General features: G+C 36.5%; 3 protein-coding genes across 6 annotated transcripts; all 3 read left to right on the forward strand.

Annotated features, from left to right (window-relative positions):
• Positions 1 to 219: 219 nt before the first annotated feature.
• LOC131329052 (uncharacterized) lies at positions 220 to 1,686 on the forward strand. 2 transcript variants are annotated; one of them, XM_058362105.1, is made up of 4 exons: positions 220 to 317; positions 414 to 489; positions 1,170 to 1,553; positions 1,602 to 1,686. In XM_058362105.1, exons 1-4 carry the CDS (start codon positions 312 to 314, stop codon positions 1,652 to 1,654), a joined length of 519 nt encoding a protein of 172 aa, XP_058218088.1. In that variant the 5' UTR covers positions 220 to 311; the 3' UTR covers positions 1,655 to 1,686. The 2 variants fall into 2 exon arrangements, with proteins under 2 accessions (XP_058218088.1, XP_058218087.1); XM_058362104.1 differs by having other exon boundaries at positions 1,170 to 1,686.
• A 3,050-nt stretch (positions 1,687 to 4,736) lies between these two features.
• LOC131329053 (uncharacterized) lies at positions 4,737 to 11,240 on the forward strand. 3 transcript variants are annotated; one of them, XM_058362108.1, is made up of 2 exons: positions 4,737 to 4,990; positions 5,775 to 6,485. In XM_058362108.1, exons 1-2 carry the CDS (start codon positions 4,903 to 4,905, stop codon positions 6,158 to 6,160), a joined length of 474 nt encoding a protein of 157 aa, XP_058218091.1. In that variant the 5' UTR covers positions 4,737 to 4,902; the 3' UTR covers positions 6,161 to 6,485. The 3 variants fall into 3 exon arrangements, with proteins under 3 accessions (XP_058218091.1, XP_058218089.1, XP_058218090.1); XM_058362106.1 differs by lacking the exon at positions 5,775 to 6,485 and adding an exon at positions 10,780 to 11,240 and having other exon boundaries at positions 4,818 to 4,990; XM_058362107.1 differs by lacking the exons at positions 4,737 to 4,990; positions 5,775 to 6,485 and adding exons at positions 9,778 to 9,950; positions 10,780 to 11,240.
• Positions 11,241 to 23,241: 12,001 nt separating this feature from the next.
• On the forward strand, positions 23,242 to 26,014 carry LOC131329057 (heavy metal-associated isoprenylated plant protein 46-like). The gene is made up of 3 exons (XM_058362112.1): positions 23,242 to 23,370; positions 23,466 to 23,544; positions 25,581 to 26,014. Exons 1-3 carry the CDS (start codon positions 23,365 to 23,367, stop codon positions 25,847 to 25,849), a joined length of 354 nt encoding a protein of 117 aa, XP_058218095.1. The 5' UTR covers positions 23,242 to 23,364; the 3' UTR covers positions 25,850 to 26,014.
• The last annotated feature ends 335 nt before the right edge of the window (positions 26,015 to 26,349 follow it).

Consider the following 26,349-nt stretch of genomic DNA (forward strand, 5'->3'; position numbering starts at 1 on the left):
CCTCTATTAACGGTTTTTAATAGAAAGGATCTAATTGGTTAACTTTCATAGATGAGGGGGTCCGTTAGGCACTTTAAAAGTTGATGGGGTGCGAATAAGAAAAGTCGTCAAATGAGAGGGGCTTTGTGAAATTTAACCTCACCAAAAAGATGTCTAAATAGGGCTATTTAACTTTAACTCATACCACACACGCTGACACAAAGTCTCTCTCTCTCTCTCTCTCTCTCTCTCTCTCTCTCTCTCTCTCTCTCTCTCTCTCTTACACCTTTGCCAAAAGCTTTGCAACCCCTAGTTCACAGAAAATCAAAACCATGAAGGTAAGCCCTACAAGTTGCTTTTGGTCACAAAGAAGAATCATATAGTCTATAAATTTCTTCAATGCTAATTTGAAATCTGTTTTGGTTATGCAGCAGAGGATAGTTATTAAAGTAGCCATCAAGGGACAAAAGTCTCGTTCCAAAGCCATGAGGATTGTTGGTGGTCTTGCTGGTATATATATGTATATCGAAATACATCAATCTCTTCACTTTTGTGCACAACTTCAAGCCCTGTTAGACTAATTAAAAAATTTCCTTATAAAGCGACTGAGTCATATTAGCTTCGTTAGACTAACAAGTGGGGCCTTCTATGCCACTTATTTAGTTTTGTCTTGAAAATATAAAATAGGGACAACCATTCAAAATGGTAGTAAAGTACTAAATGTACACACAAAAAGAAAAAAGTTCATTAATCACATATGTTGCGTGCGGGCTTCTGACTTTTTAAATTTTTGTTACGCCGTTTAAATTAAAGTTCTCATTAAGATTTTTTTTGAAGGTGAAAGTTTTAAAGATAGTTGCAAAAGTACGTTAGTTCTTATTCGAACATATATATGGGCACGTCTGCCCAAAAAGGGTTTCAAAAATGGTATACGTAGATTTTGATATATTTTCATTTCAACAATCAATAATCTAGATTTTGATATATTTTCAGAATGTCAAGACTTCGCGAATTGCTCTGTGCAAACCCAGATTCATAATTTGCTCCCTCTTGCCTTTTATGTTCACTTAAAATTTTGCACGAATTCGATCGTATGAAAATCAGTAATCCTGCTAGCTCAAGGAAATACATCAATTGCAATTCTATGAAAATAACTTCGGTTAAGTATGTGTGTTATTTGTATATTGTAGGGATAGGATCGGTAGCTTTCGCAGGGCCGGACAATAACCACATAGTGGTGACAGGAGAAGGGATTGACGCAGTGGAGTTGACTAAATTGCTGAGGAAGAAAGTGGGATCTTCTGAATTGGTAAGCGTGGGCCCGGTGGAATATGGAAGCGATGGCTACGGGAAGATGCATGGCGGCGACGGCTACAGCTACGGGAAGGGGCATGGGGGAGACGGCTACGGGAAGGGGCATGGCGGCGACGGCTACGGAAAGGTGCATGGCGGCGACGGCTATGGCACCATGCAGTTTCCAGTAGGGGGGTATTACTCTTACCCTTATGCTTATGGATCGGGTCAAGGCTATGGGTCCGAGACTCGGAACCAAAACCCGTATTCATATGGACCAGGTTATTGGTACGAGACTAGTTACCAAAACCCGTATTCATATGGACCAGGTTATTGGTATGAGACTAGTAACCAAAACCCGAACAGTTGTTCCATCTTGTGAATTAAAAATAATAATCATACTGGAGAAAAAAATAGTGTGAATACCCTCTCCCTCTTCCACACACTCTCTCTCTCAAGTTGGATTGAATGGAAGAATTTGGGTTTGTAAAGTAGTGCAACTGGGCGAGTTAGTTTTGTTGATCAAGACTGATCATATACCTCTTCTTCTTCTTTTTTTATTTTTTATTTTTTATTTTATAATATCATATATTTCATTAGAAGGTTTTGAGTTCGAATCCCCTCAGCTACTTGTGGATGTTATTTTCCTTGTATTGGTTAGGATTATTTCTTTCCTTGATGTGGCTTTTAGTTGGCTAGTGATTGCATACTTGATTCCGATGTGTTATAATTATGATATTTTATACCAGTTGTAATCAAGTAGTTTTGTGTATATAGAATATACTACGTTAATTGTTTATTTAATGGATCTTGATTTGTAAATCTTTAATCTGGCTCATGTTTTTTTTTTTTAAGTCACTGAAAAAGGGGAGAGAGATGAATATTTGAATCTCCTCTTTCTATGGATGAATTCTGATTACTATTAGATAGTGAATTAAGTAGAGGAGACAGGCTATTATAGATATTAAAGTGTTTTTAATTTAGTAATTGGCTTGTTGTCGTTTAAAAAAAATTCACTAGTTGCTTAAGTGTCGAACAAATTCCTTAAAATCATGCCTATCATCATTGCAAAAGTTGACTTTAAAATATAAAAGCGCCCAACGGAACATTTAACCACAACCCCAACCCCAACCACAAAAACATTCTGTACCTAGACTTATTGCTGGACACAGAATCTACAGCAATTTTTTGAAAATCTTTTAAAGCGGAATGGCTTACGCTTATAACGACTAATTTTGAAATTCTACAGTTTAACTGTTGAACAAATCCCTAAATCAAGCTTATCATCACTGTAAAAGTTTTAAAATACAAAAAAAATATTCTCATAAAATCCCTCCGCGGTCATGTTTGTCTACTCATATCTAATGATGATCTATTTGTAACTTGTTTTTAAGCACAAGACTTATTCTAGGGTAAGATATTTTAATTATTTTATCATCTCAGGATGCGATATTTTTAATTATTTTAAAATTTCCTATTTCTTTGAATTTTCAAGTTGTTGGTCAAAATATTTAAAATTATTGTTTTGTCTCGACAATAGAACTTAAAATAAAAAAATCAATGGACCAAACATTTTCTTTTTTGGAAAAATGAAAAAGTGAGCCAAAAAGTTTTTTTTTTTTTGGCTTATATTTTCCTTTGACTAAGTTCGTTAAAAGAACATTTTTTTTATCATGTCAGAATATTATTTTGAAGCACTGTTGACAGGATATTATTGTATGTACGTGCCAATAGTGCTTTACAATAATATCCTGCCAACAGTGCTCACTATTTATCACAAAAATATCTATGAACGTTTTTTATCGATAAAATTGTCAACTAAAAGAGAACTCGGCTTTTTGAAGCTTACATTGGCTATCATACCTAGGCAAATACCCAAAATGAGCATCCAACAGCTTCATGTCAAGCCGATAAAAAAAAAAAAAAAAAAAAAAAACAGCCTCATGTCAAGGCTAGCTAAAATAATTTACGCTAAATTAACTCTTCAAATCTCCCGAGCTACTGTTCACTAAGCTCTACAATTTTTTTTTTTTATTGTTTTCTCTCTCCCCTCCAAACTCATCCCTGGCCTCTCTGTCTCTCTCTCCTCTGCAACAACGACGACTTTTTTTCCCTTCAACAACCACGACCCATAACCTCTCTCATTCTTTAGTGAAATTTTCTTGCGATTTTCAGTATGAATGAATCTAGCATAAAATTGGGGCAAAAATAATTTTCATGAAACACAGAGCATCCAAAGGTAGTCTCAATTTCCATTAACAAGGGAAGGAAATAACACACAACCAGATCATGGGACCGACTTGTTGGAGCTTGAGACTAATGGTGCGATCAATACTATCGTACGGAACCTCGACATGGGTTGGCTTCTTTACTTGGGCTAGTAGGTGATCATCTTGTGGAACTAATTAATAGCTTCAAGTCTTTGTGCTAATTACTTGCTCCTGAAGTATTGTCGACGCTAAAAAAAAAAAAAGTATTGCAGAGTTTGGCTACTCAACGTTTGGTACTGGTCAATAATTTCACAATTTTGAGCTAATTACTTGCACCCGAAGGATAAGAACTTGATAAGTAGAATTTGGTCGGCCAACCCTGGCCTCCCTTGTGGAAAAACAACATACGAAAAGGACTAATGCATCAGGTTTACTCGGGCCGGCTAGTAGTCATCTTGTGGAACTAAAACTCCAGTTTCAAGTCTTCGTGCTAATTATTACTTGCTCCCAAAGTATGTTGTTTTGAGCTACTCAACTTTTGAGTCTTAGTTCTCTCTCTCCCCATCTCTCTTTCTCTCTCTCCCCAAAATGGCTCGCAGAATTATAATGGACACTTAAAAAGAGACTAATGAAGTAATAAAAAAATACTCAGCACAAAAATTAAAACATTCTCCATTAGGCACAAAAGCTTGTAAATATAAGCACAAAAGTCTAAATATTCGCTGCTAAATATTTTTACAATTGACCCTGACATCGACTTTTTTTTTTCCCCGGAAAAAAGAAAAGAAAAAGCCTTTTGAGTCTAGTTGAGGATTTTAAGTTTTTTTAGCTAATTACTTGCACCCAAAATATACGTACTTACAAAAAAGGGGAATACTGGGTTACGTTTACTCGGGCTAGTAGCTAGTCTCTTTAATAAAACCTCTCGGCCGCAGTTTTAATATTTAGGAGTAATAAGTTTGAAGCGAAATTATTATACTCCTACATCATTTGGAATCTGCGGTGGCGGCTCAGAGTAGAAAAATCCTTCTGGGAACATAATATTAATATTACCACCACGCGGGAAAGACACGTATAAAACCGCTCTATGTATAAGTGTGTATTCGTCACCTTCTTCTTTTTTGGCAATCGATAGGCTTTGGTCACCTTGTTGGCGTAATTCATACGTACTACGGGATGGTTCCTTGCATCTTACTCCAACAAATCGATCGGCCTTTGGTATAAAAAAATCATTTCACCAAAAACAACTGTAAATAGCAATTGCTCTCTCTCTCTCTCTCTCTCTCTCTCTCTCTCTCTCTCACCAAAAACAACTGTAAATAGCAATTGCTCTCTCTCTCTCTCTCTCTCTCTCACACACACACACACACACACACACAACTCTGAACTCTGCCTTGCTAATTGGAAATCTGTCTTGGTTATGGCGCCGCAGAGGGTAGTCATTAAAGTAGCCCTGAAGGGAAAAAAGTCTCGTTCCAAAATCTGGGAGATTGTTGGTAAAGTTCCAGGTATATATATTCACATTTTCTGTCTCAGTCTCTCCATTTTTATGCACAACATCAAAAAGGGATTTATTTATTTATTTTATTGTATCGGCTTCAAGGAATTAATCTTTTGGGGGTGTTTGGAAGTCTTACCTAGAGATTTACATTTTGCATTCTAATTAGAAATTTTCCCCCACAAAGGGACCGAATTATTGCAGTTTCGACAGTTTAAAATCGGGATAACAATAGGAAAGCACTAAAAATAGAATTATTAATTGTGTACTTCTTTCCTAATTATTATTGGTTCTTTTTGCTTAGCGGTGCTGGCTTTTGGCTTTTTAAATTTTCGTTATGTCTTTTAATATAATAGTCTCTCTTGGAGATCTTTCGACAGTGAAAGTTTTAAGAAATCCAAAAATATATATTAGTTTTGATACAAATATTGGCACTTTTACCCAAAAAAGATTAAAATATGGGTGATATATTAGTGTACTATATAATTTATCTTGAGAAGAGAAACATGTATAGCTAAACATGTATAGCTATATTGCGACCCCTTCATCATATCAGCAATCAATCAATTAGATTTTAAAAGACTTTTAGAACGCCAAAACTACGCGATCGGATTGCTCTGTGCTATCCAAACCTAGATTTGTATTATCCTCCCTCTCGCCCTTTTCATTATTACTAACAATCTTGCAAGAATTCAATTATTAAAAAACCCATTAATATTGTTGAAGAAAATACCTCAATTACAATTCTAAGAAAACAACTTTCACTAAGTGTGTTATTTGTACTAAAATTGTAGGGGTAGAATCAGTAGCTTTTGAAGGGCTGGACAAGAACCACGTGGTGGTGATCGGAAATGGGATTGACTCGGTGGAGCTGACGATGTTGCTGAGAAAGAAAGTGGGATCTTCCGAGCTAGTGAGCGTGGGTCCGATGGAGTACGGCGGCGAGGGCAACATGCAGATTCCAATATGGGGGTATTCCTCTTACCAAAACCCATATGGATATGGACCGGGCCATGGGTATGAAGTGAGTAACCAAAACCTGTATGCGTATGCTAGGAACCAAAACCCGTATGCATATGGATCGGTTCATGGTTATGAGACTGGGAACCCTTATGCAGATGGACCGGGTCATGGGTATGAGAGAAGGAACGAGAACTCAGGCGGTTGTTCCATCATGTGAATTTAAAAATTATTATACACGAAAAAAATTCATGTGAATTCTCTCTAAAGTTGGATTGAATGGAAGAATTTGGATTTGTAAAGTAGTTTTGTGTAATTAGGCGGGCTAGTTTTGTTGATCAAGATTCATGCATTTCATTTGAAAGTCATGAGTTTGAATCTCTTCACCTGCATGTACGTGTCATTTCCCTTGTATTTGTTGGGATTTGTTTTCTTCTTAATGGGGCTTTTAGTTGATTGGATGTATATTATAGACTTGATTTCAATATGGTGTAATTATGATACTTGTATTTTTTCTACCAGTTGTAATCAAGTAGTTTTGTGCATACTGCATATATAGAACATACTACATTGTTTATTTAATGAAACTTGGTTTGTAAATCTTTGATCTGGCTCATGTTATTCTATTTTTGTCACTCAAAAAGGGGAGAGAGATCGATGAATATTTGAATCTCCTCTTTCTATGGATGAATTCTGATAATTAGATAGTGAAATCAAGGAGAGGAGACAAGCTGTTATGGATATATATTAATGTCCAATTTAGCAATTCCCCCCCCCCCAAACAAAACAAAAAAAAGGTTTAGGATAGATTTTATTAACTCCAAGGAAATAAAAGTACCATTACATCAAGTTGGGCTTTCATCCTCACATGAGGGTTGAAAAGCCGGGGATAGAATTTCCACGAACGAATCCCACTCCCTTTTACAGCATCTTTGGCCACAACGTGCGCTACCGAATTGCCAATCCTCCGAATAAAACCCACTCTCGTACTTCAAGCTCCTGCCTCAACCGGGTCACATCAGCAATTTAACAATTGGCTAGGTGTCATTTTCTCTTGAATCCAGGATCATGTTTTGTAATAAAATAAAGTGTTCAATTCCAAAGAATTCCGAGGGGTTGGCCGGGTGGTGATTATATTAGCTAGTGAGGAGACCATCATCCCTTGACGTAGGAATGAATTAATCGAGGAGATTGATCATCTGATCTTCTTGCAGATATTCCTTCTTTGCCTTCTTTTACACCCTACAAATGTAAAACCCATAGTAATAACCTCACATGCCTTGATTTCGGAATTCACCATCCGAAAGTACTTGTGGGAATTGGGTTTTGGGTTAATTTGGGTCTAGACTCTGTTATCGTAGTTACTAAAAAGCTGGGAAGTGCTACAATACACACCCCTTATTTGGGTGTGTATCATATGCACCCTTATTAAAATACACCAAAATGTTATGAATCCCAAAATGTTACGAATCTATTGCTAAAAAGTTACGAATCATATTGTTGAAAAGTTATGAATTTTTAGTATAAAAGTTACGATACGAAATAAAATGTTATGAATGACCGGTCTTACAAGTAATTTTGTATGAGGTGGCACAATATGAACCACACAATAGGTGCATATGGTACACACCTTAAAGTGGTGTGTATTGAAGACTTTCCCTACTAAGCTCTACAATTGTTATTCTCTCTCTCTCTCTCTCTCTCTCTCTCTCCCCTCCAAACTCATCCCTGGCGTCTCTCTCTCCCCTGCAACAATGACGACTTTTTTCCCCTTCAACAACCACGCCCCATAACCTCTCTCATTCTTTAGTGAAATTTTCTTGCGATTTTCAGTATGAATGAATCTAACATAAAATTGGGGCAAAAATAATTTTCATGAAACACAGAGCATCCAAAGGTAGTCTCAATTTCCATTAACAAGGGAAGGAAATTACACACAACCAGATCATGGGACCGACTTGTTGGAGCTTGAGACTAATGGTGTGATACATTCCACTAATCACTAATGGTGTGATACAATCGTAGGCAACCTTGATCGCACGGGTTGGCTTCTTTACTCGAGCTAGTAGCTAGTCATCTTGTTGACTAAGGGTCCGTTCCGGAACCGAAATAAGAACTTATTTTTTGTCTAATAAGAAGTCTTGTTTCGGAAAATAAGAAGGTTGGTACTTATTTTGGAAGAATTTATATAGGTACCGATCGGTCGAGGAGGGAAATCGTACCGACGGCCATGCTGGGCCGTCTCCAGCCATCGGAAAAACCGAGGGGGCCTTTGTGGTAATCAACGGCATCCGAGGTGTTTAGGGTGCTTGATCCGAGCACCCCTTTATCGTGTGAAATCATATACACGAAAAAGGGGTGCTCGGATTAAGTACCCTACACACCTCGGATGCCGTTAATTTCCGCGATCGCCCCCTCGGTTTTTTATTTTAGAAATTTTGGACAGCTTAGATTGGCCATCCGGTGGCCGGAGATGGCCCGGTGCGGCCGTCGGTACGATTCCCTCCGCCGGCGCCCATTCTCATAGCAACAGTCCTATTTTTTGTATAAGGCAACTTCAAGCTCAAAAATCATGTATTTACGCAAATAATTTTCTTATCACTATGGATCTTGTTTGATAGATTTCATTGAGATCTTTAATACGGTGCAAAAAAATTTGAATTTTTTTTCATTTACATTATTTTTGAGTTTGAAAATGTGAAATGAACTTTTTATTTGAATTTTGTGGAATGACCCTTCTTATTTTTGAATGAGAAGTTTTAAAATAAATACTTATTTTTTAAAAAAATTTCGAAACGGAGCCTAATAGCTTCAAGTCTTTCTGCCAATTACTTGCTCTCAAAGTATCTAGACGCAAAATAAAAAAAAAACAAAAAAAAAAAAAGTTAAAAAGAAGAAGAAGTATAAAATGTACACAATACAAGAAAGTCAAACTAATATAAAAAAAAGTGCAACCCCGGAGGCAAAACAACATACAAAAAGGACTACTGTGGAATCTTCATGCTTTTCAACTCTCTCTCTCTCTCCCTCTCTCATCTTTGACCTAAAACCAGCTTTGCCGCTCCCTGGGGGCCGGAAACTTGCCATGCACGCAAGGCCGGTCCAAAAAATTTTAGTGCTAAGGCTTAATAAAAAAAGTGGATCCTTAAAGAGTTAATTTTTACTAATTTTTATAACAACAATTACAATACAAGAAAGTCAAAATAATATAAAATTTTACTAATCATTACATACGAATACAAAATACGAGATCGTCAAATTTTTGGGACGGGTTTGGGGGGAAACAATTTTGCAACGGTATTATACGGTGGTTTTGGGAAAATGATTTTGGGGATTTAGTGGGTTGGACACTTGGGCTTATGGAATGGTAGGTTGAGCTAACTTAATACCTCTAATTGGGCAATATTTTTTTTTATTCTATTGGGCTTAAAAAGTGTTCGACTCAAACCCAAATAGTAAAATAATGGAGTTTCCCTAAAAATTAAAATTTTTGGGATGCCCAAAGTCCAGATCTCTTGGCCTTGGGGTTGGACCGGCCATGCATGCACGTCGTTTCTGTTGCGTTTCATATAGAAAAATCCTTTCCAGAACATAATATACCACCACGCGGTGAAAGATACGTATAAACGGCTGTGAATAAAGTGATTACTATTTGTCAATTTGTTGACGTAATTCATGTATGGGATGATTCCTCGTATCTTACTACGTACATCGGCCTTAATTTGGTATAAAAATCATTTCACCAAAAATATCTGTTAATAGCAATTCTCTCTCTCTCTCTCTCTCTCTCTCTCTCTCTCTCTCTCTCTCTCTCTCTCTCTCTCTCTCTCTCTCTCTCTCTCTCTCTCTCTCTCTCTCTCATAGATACTCATATACAACTCTGCCAAAAGCTTTCCTCATTCCTGAATTGAAACCCGTTTGCGTTATGCCGCAGAGGATAGTTGTTAAAGTAGCCCTGAACGGAAAAAGGTCTCGTTCCAAAATCTGGAAGATTCTTGGCAAAGTTCCAGGTATATATATTCACAAACATTGCATAATTTTCTGTCTCAGTTTATCTCTCCATTTTTATGCACAAATTGAAGGAATTTATGCTTTCGTTCTTTTTTTTTATTTTTTATTTTTTATAATCTGCTTCAATTAAGGAATTGATTGTTGGTGGTGTTTGGGAGTCTTAGATTTACATTTTGAATTCTAATTGGAATTTTTCGCCAAAAAGTGAGCGGATACTGCAATTTCATTCGACAATTTAAAATCGGGATAACAATACGGTAATGTGGTAAAGCACTAAAAATAGAATTAGTAATTTTTTTTTTTTGCTCGGAAATAGAATTAGTAATTGTATACTTCATTCCTAATTATTGGTTCTTTTTGCTTAGCTGTGCCAGCTTTTGGCTTTTTAAAATTTTTGTTATGCCTTTTAATAGTCTCTTGTTGAGATTTTTTGACGGTGAAAGTTTCTAAAAATTAAAAAAAATAAATTAGTTTTGATTCGAATATTGGCATGTTTACCAAAAAAGGATTAAAATATGGGTGAGTGGTGTAGTTTATAATTTATCTTGAAAAGAGAAGCACGTATATATGTATCGTGATTCTTCATATCGGCAATCAATCAATTTGATTTTAAAAGATTTTTAGAAAGCCGAGACTACACAATCCATTTGCTCTGTGCTATCCAAACCTAGATTTGTAGTTTCCTACCTCACGCTTTTCATGTTCACTAACAATTTTGCAAGAATTCAATTATAGAAAAAATCATTATATAATATTGTTGAAGAAAATACCTCAATTACATTTTTAAGAAAACAACTTATGCTAAGTGTGTTATTTGTGTAATTGTAGGGGTGGAATCGGTAGCTTTTGCCGGGCACGACAAGAACCACGTAGTGGTGATCGGAGATGGGATTGACTCGGTGGACTTGACGGTGTTGCTGAGAAAGAAAGTGGGATCTTCCGAGCTGGTGAGCGTGGATCAGGTGGAGTACGGTGGTGACGACACGGTGAAGATTCCTCTATGGGGGTATTCCTCTTACCAAAACCCGTATGGATATGGACCGGGTAATGGATATGAAGTGAGTAACCAAAACCCATATGCGTATGGAGTGGGTTATGGCTATGGGACTAGGAACCCAAACCCGTATGCATATGGATCGGTTCATGGTTATGAGACTAGAAACCCGTATGCAGATGGACCGGGTCGTGGGTATGAGACTAGGAACGAAAGCTCGGACGGTTGTTGTTCCATCATGTGAATTAAAAACTTATCATACACGAAAAAAAATTCACGTGTATTTTCTATGTAAAGTAGTACTTTTGTGTACATGAATATACTTGAATACGTTCTTAATTATTGTGAACGTATTGCTTCAATGTAAAGTTGTTTATTTAATGGATCTTGATTTTTGGTTCTTTGATGTGGCTTATGTTATTCTATTTAATTTGGTCACTGAAAAGGGGTAGAGATTAATATTTTAAAAATGTAATTAAGGAGAAGGAAACATGCTGTTTTAGATATTGAAGTGTTTCAATTAAGCAATTGCCATTGTGTCATATTCACGTGAGTTGTCAGTCATGTCTCCGCCCACGCTCTTTCGCCACACTCGGTCGATCTCTCCACCCAAAAGTGTTTTTTGGACGGTCTGAATTTTAAAAAAACGCTTTGAAGAAAGAGTTTAACTTTTTTAAACTCTTTCCTGTAAGAGTTTTTTTAAAATTCGGACAATTGATTGGCGAGATGAACTGTGAAATTAAAGCTTTGTTTGAAAGTTGAGGAAAGTGAGAGAAAAGAAAGAGAAAGGAATTAAAATGGGAGAAAATCGAGAAGAAAATGAGAGGGAAACTATTCTATTCACATTTTTAGTTTTTTCTATGGGAAATGATTTCACCATTCATTTTTTTTTAACATCATTCCCTTGCAAGTGTATTTTTGCACCAAAAATACACTTACAGAAGAGTGGCGTTAACGAAAAAGGAAGTGGCAAAATCAGCAGCCTTTTCTATTTTCTCTCCCTCTTTCTCTCTAAACCAAACAATGGGAGTGATTATTTTTTTTAATTTTCCCTCCGTTTCTCTCACATTCCTCAAGTTCCAAACAAAGCGTAAGCGGTGGGAGGAGCGATGAAAGAAAGCGACGGGCATAGACTTTCTGATTCAATAAAATAAGTATATTTGTTTACGATCGATTCAATGACTTGTGTTGAATTAAGATACATATGTCGACACTGAAATGTATAATGTCGACACTGAAATGTATAATTTTTTCCATTTGGGAATACAATTTTGCTTGTCCGCTGGCTTCGGCATTTCCTTGAAACTACCAAGTTAATTAATGTGTTTCAGGCCCTGTTTCGCTGCGGGAAAAAAATTCTTATTTTTTAAGAAGATAATTTCGAGCTTAAAAATTATGGACTTATTAAAATATAAAAATATGCAATATGGATCTTATTTGAAAGATCTCATCGAGATATTTTATACGATGCAAAAAAATTTAAAAATTTATTTTTCATTTATATTATTTTTGAATTTAAAAATGTGAAATAAGCTGCTTATTTTTTAAGAAGGTTTTTAGAACGGGGTCTCAATCACATGCCCTGTCACTATATTATATATATATTTTTTAATTAGTCAACATTCACACACGTAACTACTTTCCGACCACGAATATTCTTCTGTCTCCTCCGATAGATTATGTGCGTGGGGTGAGATCTACTGAGAACGATTGCCATATTGAAGTGGATTTGTTTATTGTAATTGATTCAAGAGAAAAATGATTTTCACGCTGTCATTTTTTAGTGAAAAGATTATTTATACAAATTTCACTAAAAGATAAGAAATAGAGTACATTTATAAAAAAAAAATAGAATCTGAAAATCATTACCGTTGATTCAATGGCTTGCGTAATTGAATTAGGATACATATATGACACTAATATGCATTAAGAAAATTGTTCAATCGAATAAGATGAAATAACACGTGAGTATGCAATGATATATACAAATGCGAAGTTATAAATCACCTTCCTCTCATAATTCTCGTGATCCTCTAGCAATTTTCCATTCTCGATTATTTTTGTTGTCAGACTTTGATTTAATTGATTTTCGATTAACATGATCTTCTTGACATGGTTGATTTTCTAAACGAGTCCTTAAAAGTACATAAGGACTCCGACAAATGAAATTAGCCCGGGAATTAATGGTCTCTAAGAAAGACCTCATGGAACCGTTTAGTCCCTTGATCAGTCCCTAAAAGGGACTACAAAGATCCTAACCCAAAACAGATTTTGAGAAACTTAATTCTATAACCCTACCAATTAGTATAAGAATTTAATTACCTTCTCTCCTCCATCTTTCCCTTTCTTTTGTATTCTCTAATTCCTTTGGCCACCAGCCATAGAACCACTTGGGAGAAAACGAAAAATCAAGTCAACCCAGCACTGCTACACAGAAAGGGAAAATTAAACAAGCGACCAAATGAAACGTATAGAGAGGCCTATTACTCATCACGAAAAGCATATGTAAATAATTAAATATGCATCTTTGCACGTCCGGCCCTGAGATTTCTGACGCCCTAGGCAAAGTTTGAAAATAGGTCTCTCATTGTTGAGTATATTTATGAGTTGTTTGAGATAACAAACAAGCAACGACTGTAGTTTGGTGGCAAAGTACTTGTACCACCTTTTAGAATCACTCCCACAAATGTTCCAAAACTTTGGGATAAAAACGAAAGCCGCCAAGAATCAAACTCGTGTTTTTGTGCTCCATACACACGCGCTTAACCACTGTGCTACGTAGCCTAATTGAAAAATATTTCACATACCTAATATTTGTAATATATAGCACTATTTTGGGGCCCAATTATTTGATCCAAAATGGGAGGCCCTAGATGGTCGCCTGGTGGACTGGCCCTGCAGTTTTGGTAATCCGAGGAAAGAGAAAAATGGCGATTCCTAGTTCATCCATATCTATAAAATAAAAAATAAAAAAATAAAATTGAATTTATGTTTTTTTAAGCTTTTGAAAGTATTCTATGACATGAGGTGTGGCAATGGTATGTTGCCGACGTTGCTTGCTATTGTAGTGTTGACATAGTCTCCTCCCTCCCCCCCTCCTGCTTATAATAAAACAACTATATTGTACCCCCTCCCCCATAATATATGAAACTCTCCTACTCTCTCTCTTGCTTTAAAAAAAAATTATATTGTACCCCCTCCCCCGTATGAAACTCTCCTGCTTATTAATAAAAAAACCTATATTGTACCCCCTCTCCCAAGTGAGAGAGAGAGAGAGAGAGAGAGAGAGAGAGAGAGAGAGAGAGAGAGAAGTATGTCAGCACTACAATAGCAAGCAACGTCCGCAACATTGCATTGCCCCACCTCATGTCAAATAGAGTGTTGGAGTAGGACAATAAGGGGGGGTCTGATTTAAAATACAAAATAAAATAAAATTACTTATATACTTCCTTAATTTATTGGTTCTTTTTGTTTGGTGCAGTCTTTTTGCTTCTTAAATTTATGTCCCGCCTATCAAAACTTCCTATTGAGATTTTTTGACGATGAAATTTTCCAAAAGACAAATGAAATAAATTAATTTTGGATTCGAATATTGACACGCCTACCCGGAAAAGAAATAAAAATAGGTAGGAGGGGGTAAGATATATTTAATTTTGAGGAGAGAAGCATGTGTAGTTGTATCGCGACTCTTTAGCTTAGCAATCAATCATCGATTTTGGGAAAGTTGATATCTTGCAATGAATACTCCATACCATTATTCAAATACAAATTTGTATTCTATTTGTGTTCACTAACAATTTTTCAAGTATTCATTTATTTTAAAATTATTACTCCAGTACTAAGAAAAAACCTTAATTGCAACTTTTAGAAAACAACTTTCCCTAAGTATGTGTTACTATTTTTATAATTGTAGGGGTACGTAGGATCAGTAGCTTTTGCAAGGCAGGACAATAGCCACAGAATGACGATTAGAGATGGGATTCACGCGGTGGAGTGGAGCTGACGATTTCTGAGCTGGTTGTAAGCGTGGGTGTGGAGTACGGTGGGGACGACGACGGCACGGTGCAAATTCCCGTAGGAGGTATTTCTCGTACCAAAACTCATATGCATATGGACCAGGTCATGGGTAGGAGGATAGGAACCAAAACCCATATGCATATGGATTGGGTCATGGGTATGAGACTACAAAGTAAAACCCGTATGCATATGAACCGGGTTATGGTTATGACACTATATAAGAACCAAAACCCTTATGCAGATGGACTCGGTCATGGGTATGAGACTACGAACTAAAACCCGTATGCATATGAACCGGGTTTTGTGTATGACACTAAGAACCAAAATCCGTATGCTGATGGATTGGGTCATGGGTATGAGACTAGGAACCAAATCCCGGACAGTTGTTTCATGATGTGAATTAAGAATTCTCTCCCCCTCTCTCTAAAGTTGGATTTAATGAATATTTGAATTCCTCTTTTTAGGGAAAGATTATGATTATATAACAAATTAAGGAGAGGAAAAAGCTGTTTCAGATAGTGAAAAGTATTCAATTTAGCAATTGCCTAGGGTGAATTTTTTCGTGATCGAATTGCGGATCATGCTTCTGAGTCAAAGATAATTTGATTTACATATCTTTGAATCAGAAGATCGAGATCCTTGTGAAATGAAAGGATCCCTTCTATTTCGATTTTGCATTGTCATGTAACAACTAGTGGAATTATGGCTCTCTGGTGGGCAACGCTTGTGGATTAGTCCATGAGAGTAGTTAACTTATAGTTGATATTATTGTTGTTTGCTTTCAGATTTCAACGGTAGTTTGTTTTTAGAGTTTGAGCTGTGGATCTTTTAGATTCTCTGTTTATCTAAATCTAGATTGGTTCTTATGTATCGACGATTTCGGCTGGCTTGCTTCGACAGTAGGTGTCTGAGATCGAAGTTTAGGTAACTCTGGTTCTTTACTGTATCTTTTCTAGAATCCATATTGTCCGATGGGCTTATGACTTTTTTTAAAAAAAAAAAAAAAAAAGGCTCTCTGTGCTATTGCTATGCATCTCTATTCCAGTAGTCCACCTCCCGATTCTGGAACTGACATCAACCAGGCCCAAAATGCAAATTGGCATTGACCCATTAATGATACACGCTTGACCCACATATGTATTATGGCCAGTACCACCCGTTCCATAAACCTTCTTAAAAAAAACACTAGTAAGTACTTACTTGTAAGACCAGTTGATCATATAATTTTTGTTTTCAACTTTAAACAGACCGCCCCGGTGGTCGCCTGTAGTTCCCACTTAGCATTGCCCTTAATTTCTGCTCAAAACCACTAATCTTGGCATGATAATTTGATCAAAAGTGGTTATAAATATGCCGCCTACAAATTCTAATTCTTAAATGTTTTTCGCCGCGGTAGAACTAAACTGAACTTATTAGTACAAAAGAAAACTAAGTAACAAATTTTCAGTTTTAGCGTCGAGTTTATACCAAATGCGGGGAAAAAAAACAACTCTGCATTACAGGATTAATTTGATTCATTTGACCACATAGGATTATTCACTAAGAAACAAGAGATTATAATTCAATCTTTGCTTACCTAAAGTGAATCTGGCCCTTGCACACAAGGTTGGAAATTTTCGGAGGTGAATGAATTCGAGGCAGTCAGAGAGTCTTCCGAGGCAACCGAAGGATTGATCCCTCCTGTGTTCAATGTACCTGGGTGGTACAGCTCAATGCTCTAGCAGGTTTTTGCGAGTTAAGACCCCCCATTATGTGAGGTTATGGCAGCAATTCAATTATGCAGTTTTCCCCAATTTATTCTACAGTAGCTCAAAGGGTCTCACCTTGGTCGTTATGTCGATGTATCCCGTTTCAATGGTTTCATTGTACGTCACGTTTTTCATATTCTATAGAGCAATTCTGATACTGTTTTTGGGTGAGAGAGATGCAGACGAAGTTCAATCCGCCAAGGTAGTCTACGATGATGTTCAGTGGGTCGTGTTTCCAGTCGAATTATCTTGGGAGACAGACGTTGGTTCAACCTCATTACCCTTGATAGGCGGTGAATTTATTTTAAGGAAACTGTATGAAACACACGATTTGATTCGCTTTTGTGTATCACATTACAGTTCGTTCAAAAAAAAATGGTTTTTGTGAGAATTGGGTCGTGGGCTTCGGTCCAGACTTTGTTTCCCATTGTATAGATCACAAATGTAATTGCCTAGACCAAACAATCTCAGCTCGTGGGCCAAAAAAAATTTTTGCCCAGTAAAAAAGGTGGGTTGGAGAGATTATGCTAACCCCTTTGGATGTGACCATAGTGAAACTCACCCGTCCTAGAATGCTGATTCGACCGAGGAGAAATATTTGTCCATCACCGGCCACATCGTGAGACCCGTCACCAGAACCCCACCAAAATGTAAGTGGACACGAAGTCCTCACAACCAACCCATCTGGTCCTAAATTGACTCGAACTCGGGAACAAGGGTTTTAACCCAACTGCATGGGCTGAGCTGCTACTTGCATTTAGCTTAAGTTAAACAGATTTACCATCTAGCATGGTTTTACTTCGGCCCAATTTCAGGGTTTCTATGGTAGCATTAATTGGCGGACTACGAGACAGCCCAAGGTGTTGAGCCCGTAAACAATAGGGAAAATGAAGGCCGAAAACGTGTTTTGATAAGATAATAATTAATATCCGTCAAAGACATTTTCAGCATTAATAAATGTTCTCAATATGTCTTTGGTCGGTATTAATTATCAAAACACTTCATAGGCCGTCATTTTCCCTAAACAATAACCATTGGGCTAGGCGTCTCGCAACTTAGTATATACCATTCGGCTAGGCGTCTCACAACTTGTAAAATCTAGCCCAACATAAATTTTTCCTAGAAAAATGCTAACGTCTGCCCAAAGGGCAAAGGATAATAAGTAAAAAGTGTATTAATATCCAAAAAATGTGTATTGAACACAAGATAGTATATGGTAAAGATAATTTCTTTAGGAACAATCGAAAAAGGGGTTTAGTCTTCAAGACTAACTAGATATTAATATATTATCAAATTATTTCTCACAACCTACATTTCACTCTTTGTACTTTTTGGAAGAATCTAACAAACACGAAACAAAATTTGAATAAGGACAAAACAAAAAAAAAATCCCAAAAATCTTAACAGAACTCAGCTTAATTACAAGTGACAAAAGGACTACGATTTACAAGTGACATCATTATGAGGATGGCATCATAGAAGTCATCCAACCGAATTAGTCAACAAATTACAATAATTAATTTGGTGTACTAATTTGTCTTATAACAGTACTCTTCTTATGGAGTATCATATTTTTTATTTTTTTTGCTCGGCATATGGAGTATCATTTTTTTTTTTTTTGCTCGGCAAAACGAAACATATATATAAACTCGAAAGGGTACATCGCGGGGGCTCGAGTGACGAAAGCTAAACAAACTTACACAAATAATCAGCAAAAGCAGAAAAAAAAAAAAAAAAAAAAAAGCCACGCCCCTGACAATGACTTCCAACAGAAAATTGGAGGAAAAAACAAACACCTCATACACCACTGCAAACAATCTTTACAGTTTCAACATTCTAATTCCATCCAAAAAAACCTTAAAATCCTCGACCGTTTACACCTTAATGTTGAACTTTGCCTTTATCCACATAGCAACTCTAGCTTTAATCTTGCTCGCCCACAACCCCAGCTCCCGATGTGGCGTTGTTAAAAACATAATCATTTCTCGTCAACCACAAAGACCACAACGTCACAAAGAAAGTAACTTCCCACAAATTTTTCTCCAAATTTCTAAATCTACTTTCCATCCACCACCCGAAATGAGGAGTACATAATTGTATAACCTTTTAATAGTCTTTTTGTTGTTGTTGTTGTGTCATGTATAACTCGTCCTTGTTTTTAATATTGTAATAATAATTTATTTGGGCTAAGTCCGATTGTGATACTAATACTTTGATCAAGTTCTTGAGCTAATTACTTGCCCCCAAAGTATACGAACTTTCCTAGAATTTGGTCAGCACTGTGTTGTGAGGAAACAAGTACACTAGCTAGTTGGAATACGAAAAGGACTTGGGACTTAATTTTAAACTCCACTAGTTGGAGTACTAATTAATCCAATAGTATATTTTTTACGAGTAATTTCATAATTGTATAAGCTTTTCACAGTTTTCTTATTCGTCGTATAACTCTTAGCCTTGTTTCACTAAGTTTGAATAAAGATAAAATAAGAATAAATTAAGCGCCCAAAGCTTAGTGGAACAAGGCCTCAGAGGGTGAAAGGAGTAATCCATTTGGTAAAAGTAAATTTTTAATTAATTTTTTGCTAAACGAGTAGAAGGAGCAACTACCGTGTGACAACTCCTCTACGTACGTGTGACAAAATGAAACCATGTATTTTTTGGGATTTTATTGAGTAATTAAAGATTTAAGTTGGAAGCTAGGGTGTGACCCTTAATTTTAATGAAAGGTTATTGTTTTAAGGTTCATTCTTTTGTGAAAAGATGCTTTAGTGTTTGATAACTAGAAAACCACCTCACAAAATTTGAAGTGTTGCACTACTCGATCTCTCTTTCTACAGACAAATATATTTGCCTATATATTCTCAAACAATGTGATACAGACTTGACGCCACTATCCTTCGCATATCGTCAGGGTTAGAGACAAATTGCGAGATTTAACATTTTTTTTGGGAGCAAATTCAGCAACCAAAAATGTACACGAATGGAGACAACTATGGCTTTATGACAATGAGTACTTATCTTGCATTCCATCCATCGATCTCACAAGCTATTTTCTCTTGGTCTTGATTTATTGAGGATTGACGGTCTTACTTAGTGACCATAAAATTATTAAACAACGTACAATTCCTAGCAATTTCTTTGTGAGTTGAAGAAGAGAGGCCTAGATAGGTCTAATGATAGTACTTCCTCCATCCCGATTTATTTGTCCACTTTTTGACTTTTAAGTGTTCCAAAATGATTGTTCATTTGACTTCTAATTGCATCAATTTTTCCTTTATACCCTTATTTTAGTAGAATAAAGTAACTTTTGTAAAAAAGTTGAGGGTAAATATGAAAAGTTATATCTTTTTAGGTGTAATAATTGTGTTCCCTAAAAAAGTTGAAATTTTTAGGTTAGACAAACAAATTGGCACGGAGGGAGTATAAGATATTGAACAACAGGGATTATAAGTGTTCCCTCAAGACGATTGAGTTGGACACTTTGTTTTCGTTATCATTCTTTAAAAAAAATCAACAAATTTGGAGATTCTAAAAATTGCAGAAAACTAAAAACTTTCTTAGGATTTTATTTTAGAGAAGCTTGATTTTCGATGCTTTTGAAATTAGACTTCAACTTATAAATAATTTAGAAGGCTTTTTTTTTTTGGTCTTTTACAACAAACGCTATTGAAGTCTATAGTTTGATTATTGTTTCATAACCATGGCAAACATATGGAGAAATTCGCGATTATCAGAAACACGTACCCCTATACACAAGCTCTCGGCTGGCCATTTTATTTTCAAGAAGGTGAGCTAAATTAATTGAGGAGTGATTTTTGCACTCCCCATATTGTTAACCGCACTCTTACGGGGGAGTGCAAAAATCAACATTGGGGAGAAATTTTTGGTTGCAAATCGGGTACCACGTAGTACCTGTGCAGCACATCTAAACCATCCAAATAATGCAACCGATGGCTCGGATTGAAACTCTCTTTTCCTTTTCTTTTTCTTTTTAAAAAAAAAATCTGTTTGATACTTTTCAAGCTGAGCTGTCTGTTGCTTGTTTAGACGGCTCCTATGTGCTGCACAGGTACCACGTCAACTGTACCCTATTTGCATCCAAAAATTTCTCCCCGATTAATTTATTTTCATTTGGCTTAGCATCGAGAAAATTGTCCTTTTCGACTCAAAAGATATCCCATGTTTTTATCAAGTGTATGTTTGTCTTTACCTTGTAGATCCTCCCCATGGACTTTGAATTGATCAAAGTCATCTTTTTTTATTGTCACATCTTTATATTCTTAAATGGAAAATCTGATTGGGTCCCATGCTAGTATTAAACAAACAAGACCCTCCCTTTTAGGGACCATAATCGACCACCGGCCAGCTCGATAATTAATTAGCGGCAGTGTAATTAGATTTGGACGTAATCCATATATGGGTTGATTCCTTGCATCTCAAGGCAATTTATAAATTGGCTTTTGGTAAAAACAAAAATTTAAGGACGAATTTCACTAACACCCCCTGAGGTTTACATTTAAGACCAATGCCTCCTTCACGTTGATCAGAAATGATACTGCACTCCCTGTTAGCCGTTGTCATGGAGGTAACGGAGATTGCACATTCACAGTGTTGTCCTTAAATATTGACTGACACTACTACTTGTAACCCCGTTTGATGCAAAAACTATTGAAGGAGCTGTGGATCTTATTCATTGGACGAGAAAAGGCGGATCTTCTGACAATCGAATTCTTTACTCTCTTTTTTCTATCTAAATTACACATTCATGTCTCTCTCTCTCTCTCCTCTCCATCTTCCCACGAAACTGCATTAGCCGACCACGGTTGTGATTTTCTCCTCCTTCTCACACTAGCTTGTTTCCAAAGTCGTCCTATAAGCAGTACTTATAATACGTTTTGCCATCCATATATCGATGTAGAAGACGAGTACATTGGTAGTGAAGAGAGCGCATATATACTTGGATCAACATGGAGGCATGCACCCCTGCAAGCCCACTTATAGTGGTAAGAGGCAATTGGTAGTTTGCTTGGTAGTGGTGAATGGGTTCTGATTTTCGAAAAATATTATTTCTCTTTCTCAAACACCACTAGACGAAAGATTGAAAGAAAAGTCTTAATTTTGACATTAATTAAATATTGTAGTACTTTTTTCTTCTATCAAAATAACATATATGCATGCATTTGAATGTATACGTGTTAGATATGGGATGAAGTCATGGAGTTGAATTGAAATTAGAAAGAGAGATGATGAAGTCAATTACTGCAATTGGGATTTGATGATTGGATGGAGTGGGCTGGCAAGATTCAATGGCTGACGCATATATAGCTCTGCTACTATGTATATAGTACCACGCATAAACAATACACATTCATGAAATTAATTTTTTTTTTGATTTTTATGGGGCCCATTACGGATCCTTCAAAGATGATTCAAACCCCAATTTACTCTTTATGGGTTCCTGAAAAAAAATTAGCTCAATCCAATATCGGTGAGGGCTGTTTCAGAATTTTTAGGGCTGCCTACGAATTCAGCCCTACAAATTCTGAAATACACTATGAATTCTGAAATAGCCATTTCAATATCGAATTGTGCTACTCCGTAATTTTTTTAAGGAATCCGTAAAAAATAATTTAATAATAACTTGCAGTTTGAATCATCTTTGTAAGACCCGTAATGGGTCCTAAAAAAAATTTAGGTGTTTTGAAAACCAACCAAGGACTAAAGCCACAAACAGATTACAAATGGGGTAGGGCATATCAAACTGTGCTGTTTTGTGGCGCAGCAGTTTGCTGCCCCCGAGTCCCTTTCACACTCCTTCAAATACATAGACATTTGTGGTGTGTGTGAGAGTGTATTTGTGTGTTGTTCCAGACTTTTTGATATATACAATTAATTGGGGGCGAACAGATTGCTAGTCATTATTTTGGTGGCCGGTGTCTAATATAGTGATTGTTTTGGGAATAGTAATGATGCTTGTTGGAAAGGAGAGATTATTCTAGTGTTTTTTTTTTCTAAGCGAGATTATCATAGTGTTAAGAGTGACAGAGAGTAATTTGTGGATAAAATGCATGAATTAATTAATCATTAAGAATAGAGACTAGACAATTCCAAGGTTAAAAAAGATATCTTCAAGATCTTAACGGCCAACTTGACTATTGACTAAAAGCTGGGGTGGATGTGAAAGGCAAACATAAACCTCAAGGTGGAGAGAGTTATTTCTCATAGTTTTAACTTTTAAGCAAAAGCTGTACAAAGTAAACCGTAGGGGAAAAACCATGTTTTGTCAAGATGGTTGTCTTACCTGTCTTTCCGGTGGAAGCATGAGTTTGAGCTTCACGGGAGACGTGACTAGTGTTCAGTGCTAGGAATAGCCTTTGAATCTCTTGTATACTAACTACTAACTCCCTCTGATCAGGCACTGATGTATAAAGATGACAAAAAAAAAAACCTTGGGGGTGTTGGTGAAATTTACCCAAAATAAAAACCATTCACCAAAACATCTATAAATAGCACATAGCCTCTTTCTCACTCATGCCACTCTCACTCACTCACTCACTCACTTTTTTTTTTTTGATCCGCCACTCACTCACTCATTCACACTCTCTCTCTCTCTCTCTCTCTCTCTCTCTTCACTAAAACAAAGCAACCAAAACCATGCAAGTAAGGAATACAAATCAATTTTGGTCACAAAGAGGAAGTATACAGTCTTGAAATTGCCCCAATTCTAATTCTAATTTTTTTTTTTGATTATGCAGCAAAAAGTAGTCATTAAATTACCCCTAAACGCAAAAAAGTCTAGTTGCAAAGCCATGCAAATTGCAGTCGGTGTTCCAGGTATATATCTGCACATACATTACTAAATTTTCTTGTCTTAAATCCCTCCATTTTTATGCACAATTGCAAGAATTCGATCCGAATTGGCTGAATTTTTTGCCAAAAAACAACTGAGTTCTTGAACCGTGATTCGACTAGTACGAAGTGGGCAAAACAGACGAACAAAAAGATAGTTTTTTGTTTTGTTTAATTTTTTTTTTGTCTTTAGTCAATGTTTCTTTTGTTTTGACCATAATTTTTTATTTTTTCAATTCATCTCAATTATCAAGAAGAACAACTAATCTGAAAATTCAATATGAATGGGGTAAATTTTGGGAATTGATATTCACTCTTTTTTTTTTTTTTTTTGCTATCCACACTCCTTTTTTTTTGTTTTTTAGTGTTCAAAGTGTATATATTTTTTGCTTAAAAGAAAAAAAAATGTGAATAACAAAAACAGGAGTGGGAATATCAATTTCCTAAATTTTTTTTTATAAAAAATGATAAAAAAAGACGTCGTCCATAATACCCACAAATCTTGTCCAAACTCAACCTCATTATGTAAGGTATAGTTTATTTTCTTGAGCCAAAAAAAAAAAAAAAGATTATCGTTTATTTTGCTGCCTCACGCTTGTCATGTTCACCTTGGCTTGTTTGATAACCTAAATTCAGCACGTAAAATTGAATCAATTAAATAATAAGTGATTCAGTAGGTTTGATAACTATATTTTACATTGCTTAATAAATTAAGTACCACTAAAAATATAAGCTAAAAAGTTGAAAAAAATTAAGTAGCTTTGAACTACTTAATTCTGACTGAATTTTTGTGTACTTACATTCAACCATCATACCACCACCACAACCACCTCCACCACCACTACCACTACTATCACTACACTACCACCACCACTATTACCACCACTACACCACTTCCACCACCTATACCACTCCACCACCACCACTCCTCCACCACCACCAACAGCTTCACCACTCCACCATAACCACCACCACTACACTACACCACCACCACCACCACCACATCACCACCACCAGCTCCACCACTCCACCACAACCACTACCATTCCACCACAACCACCACTACACCACCGCCACTCCACCACCACTACCATCACTACACCGCCACCACCACCACTCCCATGTACCACTCCACCACCACCACCACTCTACCACTTCCGCCACCATCACCACCACCGTCGCCACCACCACTTCCACCACTCCTCCACCACCACCTCTTCCACCACTCCTCCACCATTACCACAAGTATATTATGACTGTTAGTAAATTAAAAGAGAATTGGAACAAAATTAATTCATCATTTTTTAAATTCAGTACTTAATATATTTATCAAACAGCTTTTCAGCTTAAAAATTTTAGCATTTAGTTTTCAGTATTTAATTTTTCAATTTTATGACTATTAGTAAATTAAAAGAGAATTGGAACAAAATTAATTCATCATTTTTTTAATTCAGTACTTAATATATTTATCAAACAGCTTTTCACTTAAAAATTTTAGCATTTAGCTTTTAGTACTTAATTTTTAAGTTTTCAGTTTTATCAAACAACCCTTAAAAAACCCACCAAAATTGCTGAAGAATATATATATATAGAGGAATTTTCAAGTGAGGGATCCCTCATTTTAACAAAATGAGGGACTTTCATTTCCCAATCAAAATTTGAAAATCCGAACCGTTCAATGTGTGCAGAACGTAATTTTAAGGGTTCCCGCGAGAAATCAGCAAAAAAAATGACCGGGAAAGGCGTCATCCGAGCAGTTTTTTTTTGAACCGTTCAATGAAAACTGCTCGGATGAAGCCTTTCCCGGTCATTTTTTTTGCTTATTTCTCACGGGGACCCTTAAAATCACGTTCTGATCACTTTGAGCGGCTCGGATCATCGAAATTCAATCGGGAAGGGGAGTCCCGCATTTTAATAAAATGAGGGATCCCTCACCGGAACCTAACTATATATATATATATATAAATTATTCCAAGAACACAACTTACACTAATCATGTGGTATTATTTGAATAATTGTAGGGGTAGCATCGGCAGCTTGGGCAGGAGAGGACAAGAACCAAATAGAGGTGACCGGAGACGGGATTGACGCGGTGGCACTGACAATGTTGTTGAGGAAAAACGTGGGATTTGCCGAACTGGTGAGCGTGGCCCCGGTCTCGGAGGACAACAAAAGCAACGAGGTTGTTGCAGTGCAGATTCCGTGGTATTACAATTACCCGTACGGATATGGATCTGGCCACATGTACGTGATTAGGGACCAAAACCCGGCTAGTTGTTCCATCTTGTGAATTAAGAAAAATCATATGGGAAAAAAAAAGAATCACGTGAATACTCTATGCCTCTCTCAGGTCCGGACCTGAGAATAGAGGGGTCTAAGATGAACTTGTAGAATGGGCCCTATGTACTACTGTGAAATTCAAAATAAAAACTAAATTAAATATGGTTTACGTTAATATTGTTTTTTAGTTATGATTTCCGATCCACTGTGGCATAGAAAGGTGTACAAGCTTTTTTTTTGTCTCAAGTTGCAACTGCTTGAATTCTCAAAAATAAAGGAGTTGAATTATTTTAAAAATTAGCAGAAAGCACATTAGCAAAGGTGTGGCCAAGAGTCGAACAAAAAACAAACATGTAATAACAAGTACATTGAAAAAGGGACCCTAGTTTTTGCACATTTTTTAGGGCTTCGCTGGCCTCTTGGGCTTTAGCCTAGAGCCAGCACTGCAGTGTCTCTCTAAAATTGGATTGAATAGAACAAGGTGCTAGCAGAGCATCAAGATGGGCAAAG

This window comes from Rhododendron vialii, chromosome 6a (genome assembly GCF_030253575.1).
Source record: "Rhododendron vialii isolate Sample 1 chromosome 6a, ASM3025357v1".
Taxonomy (NCBI): domain Eukaryota; kingdom Viridiplantae; phylum Streptophyta; class Magnoliopsida; order Ericales; family Ericaceae; genus Rhododendron; species Rhododendron vialii.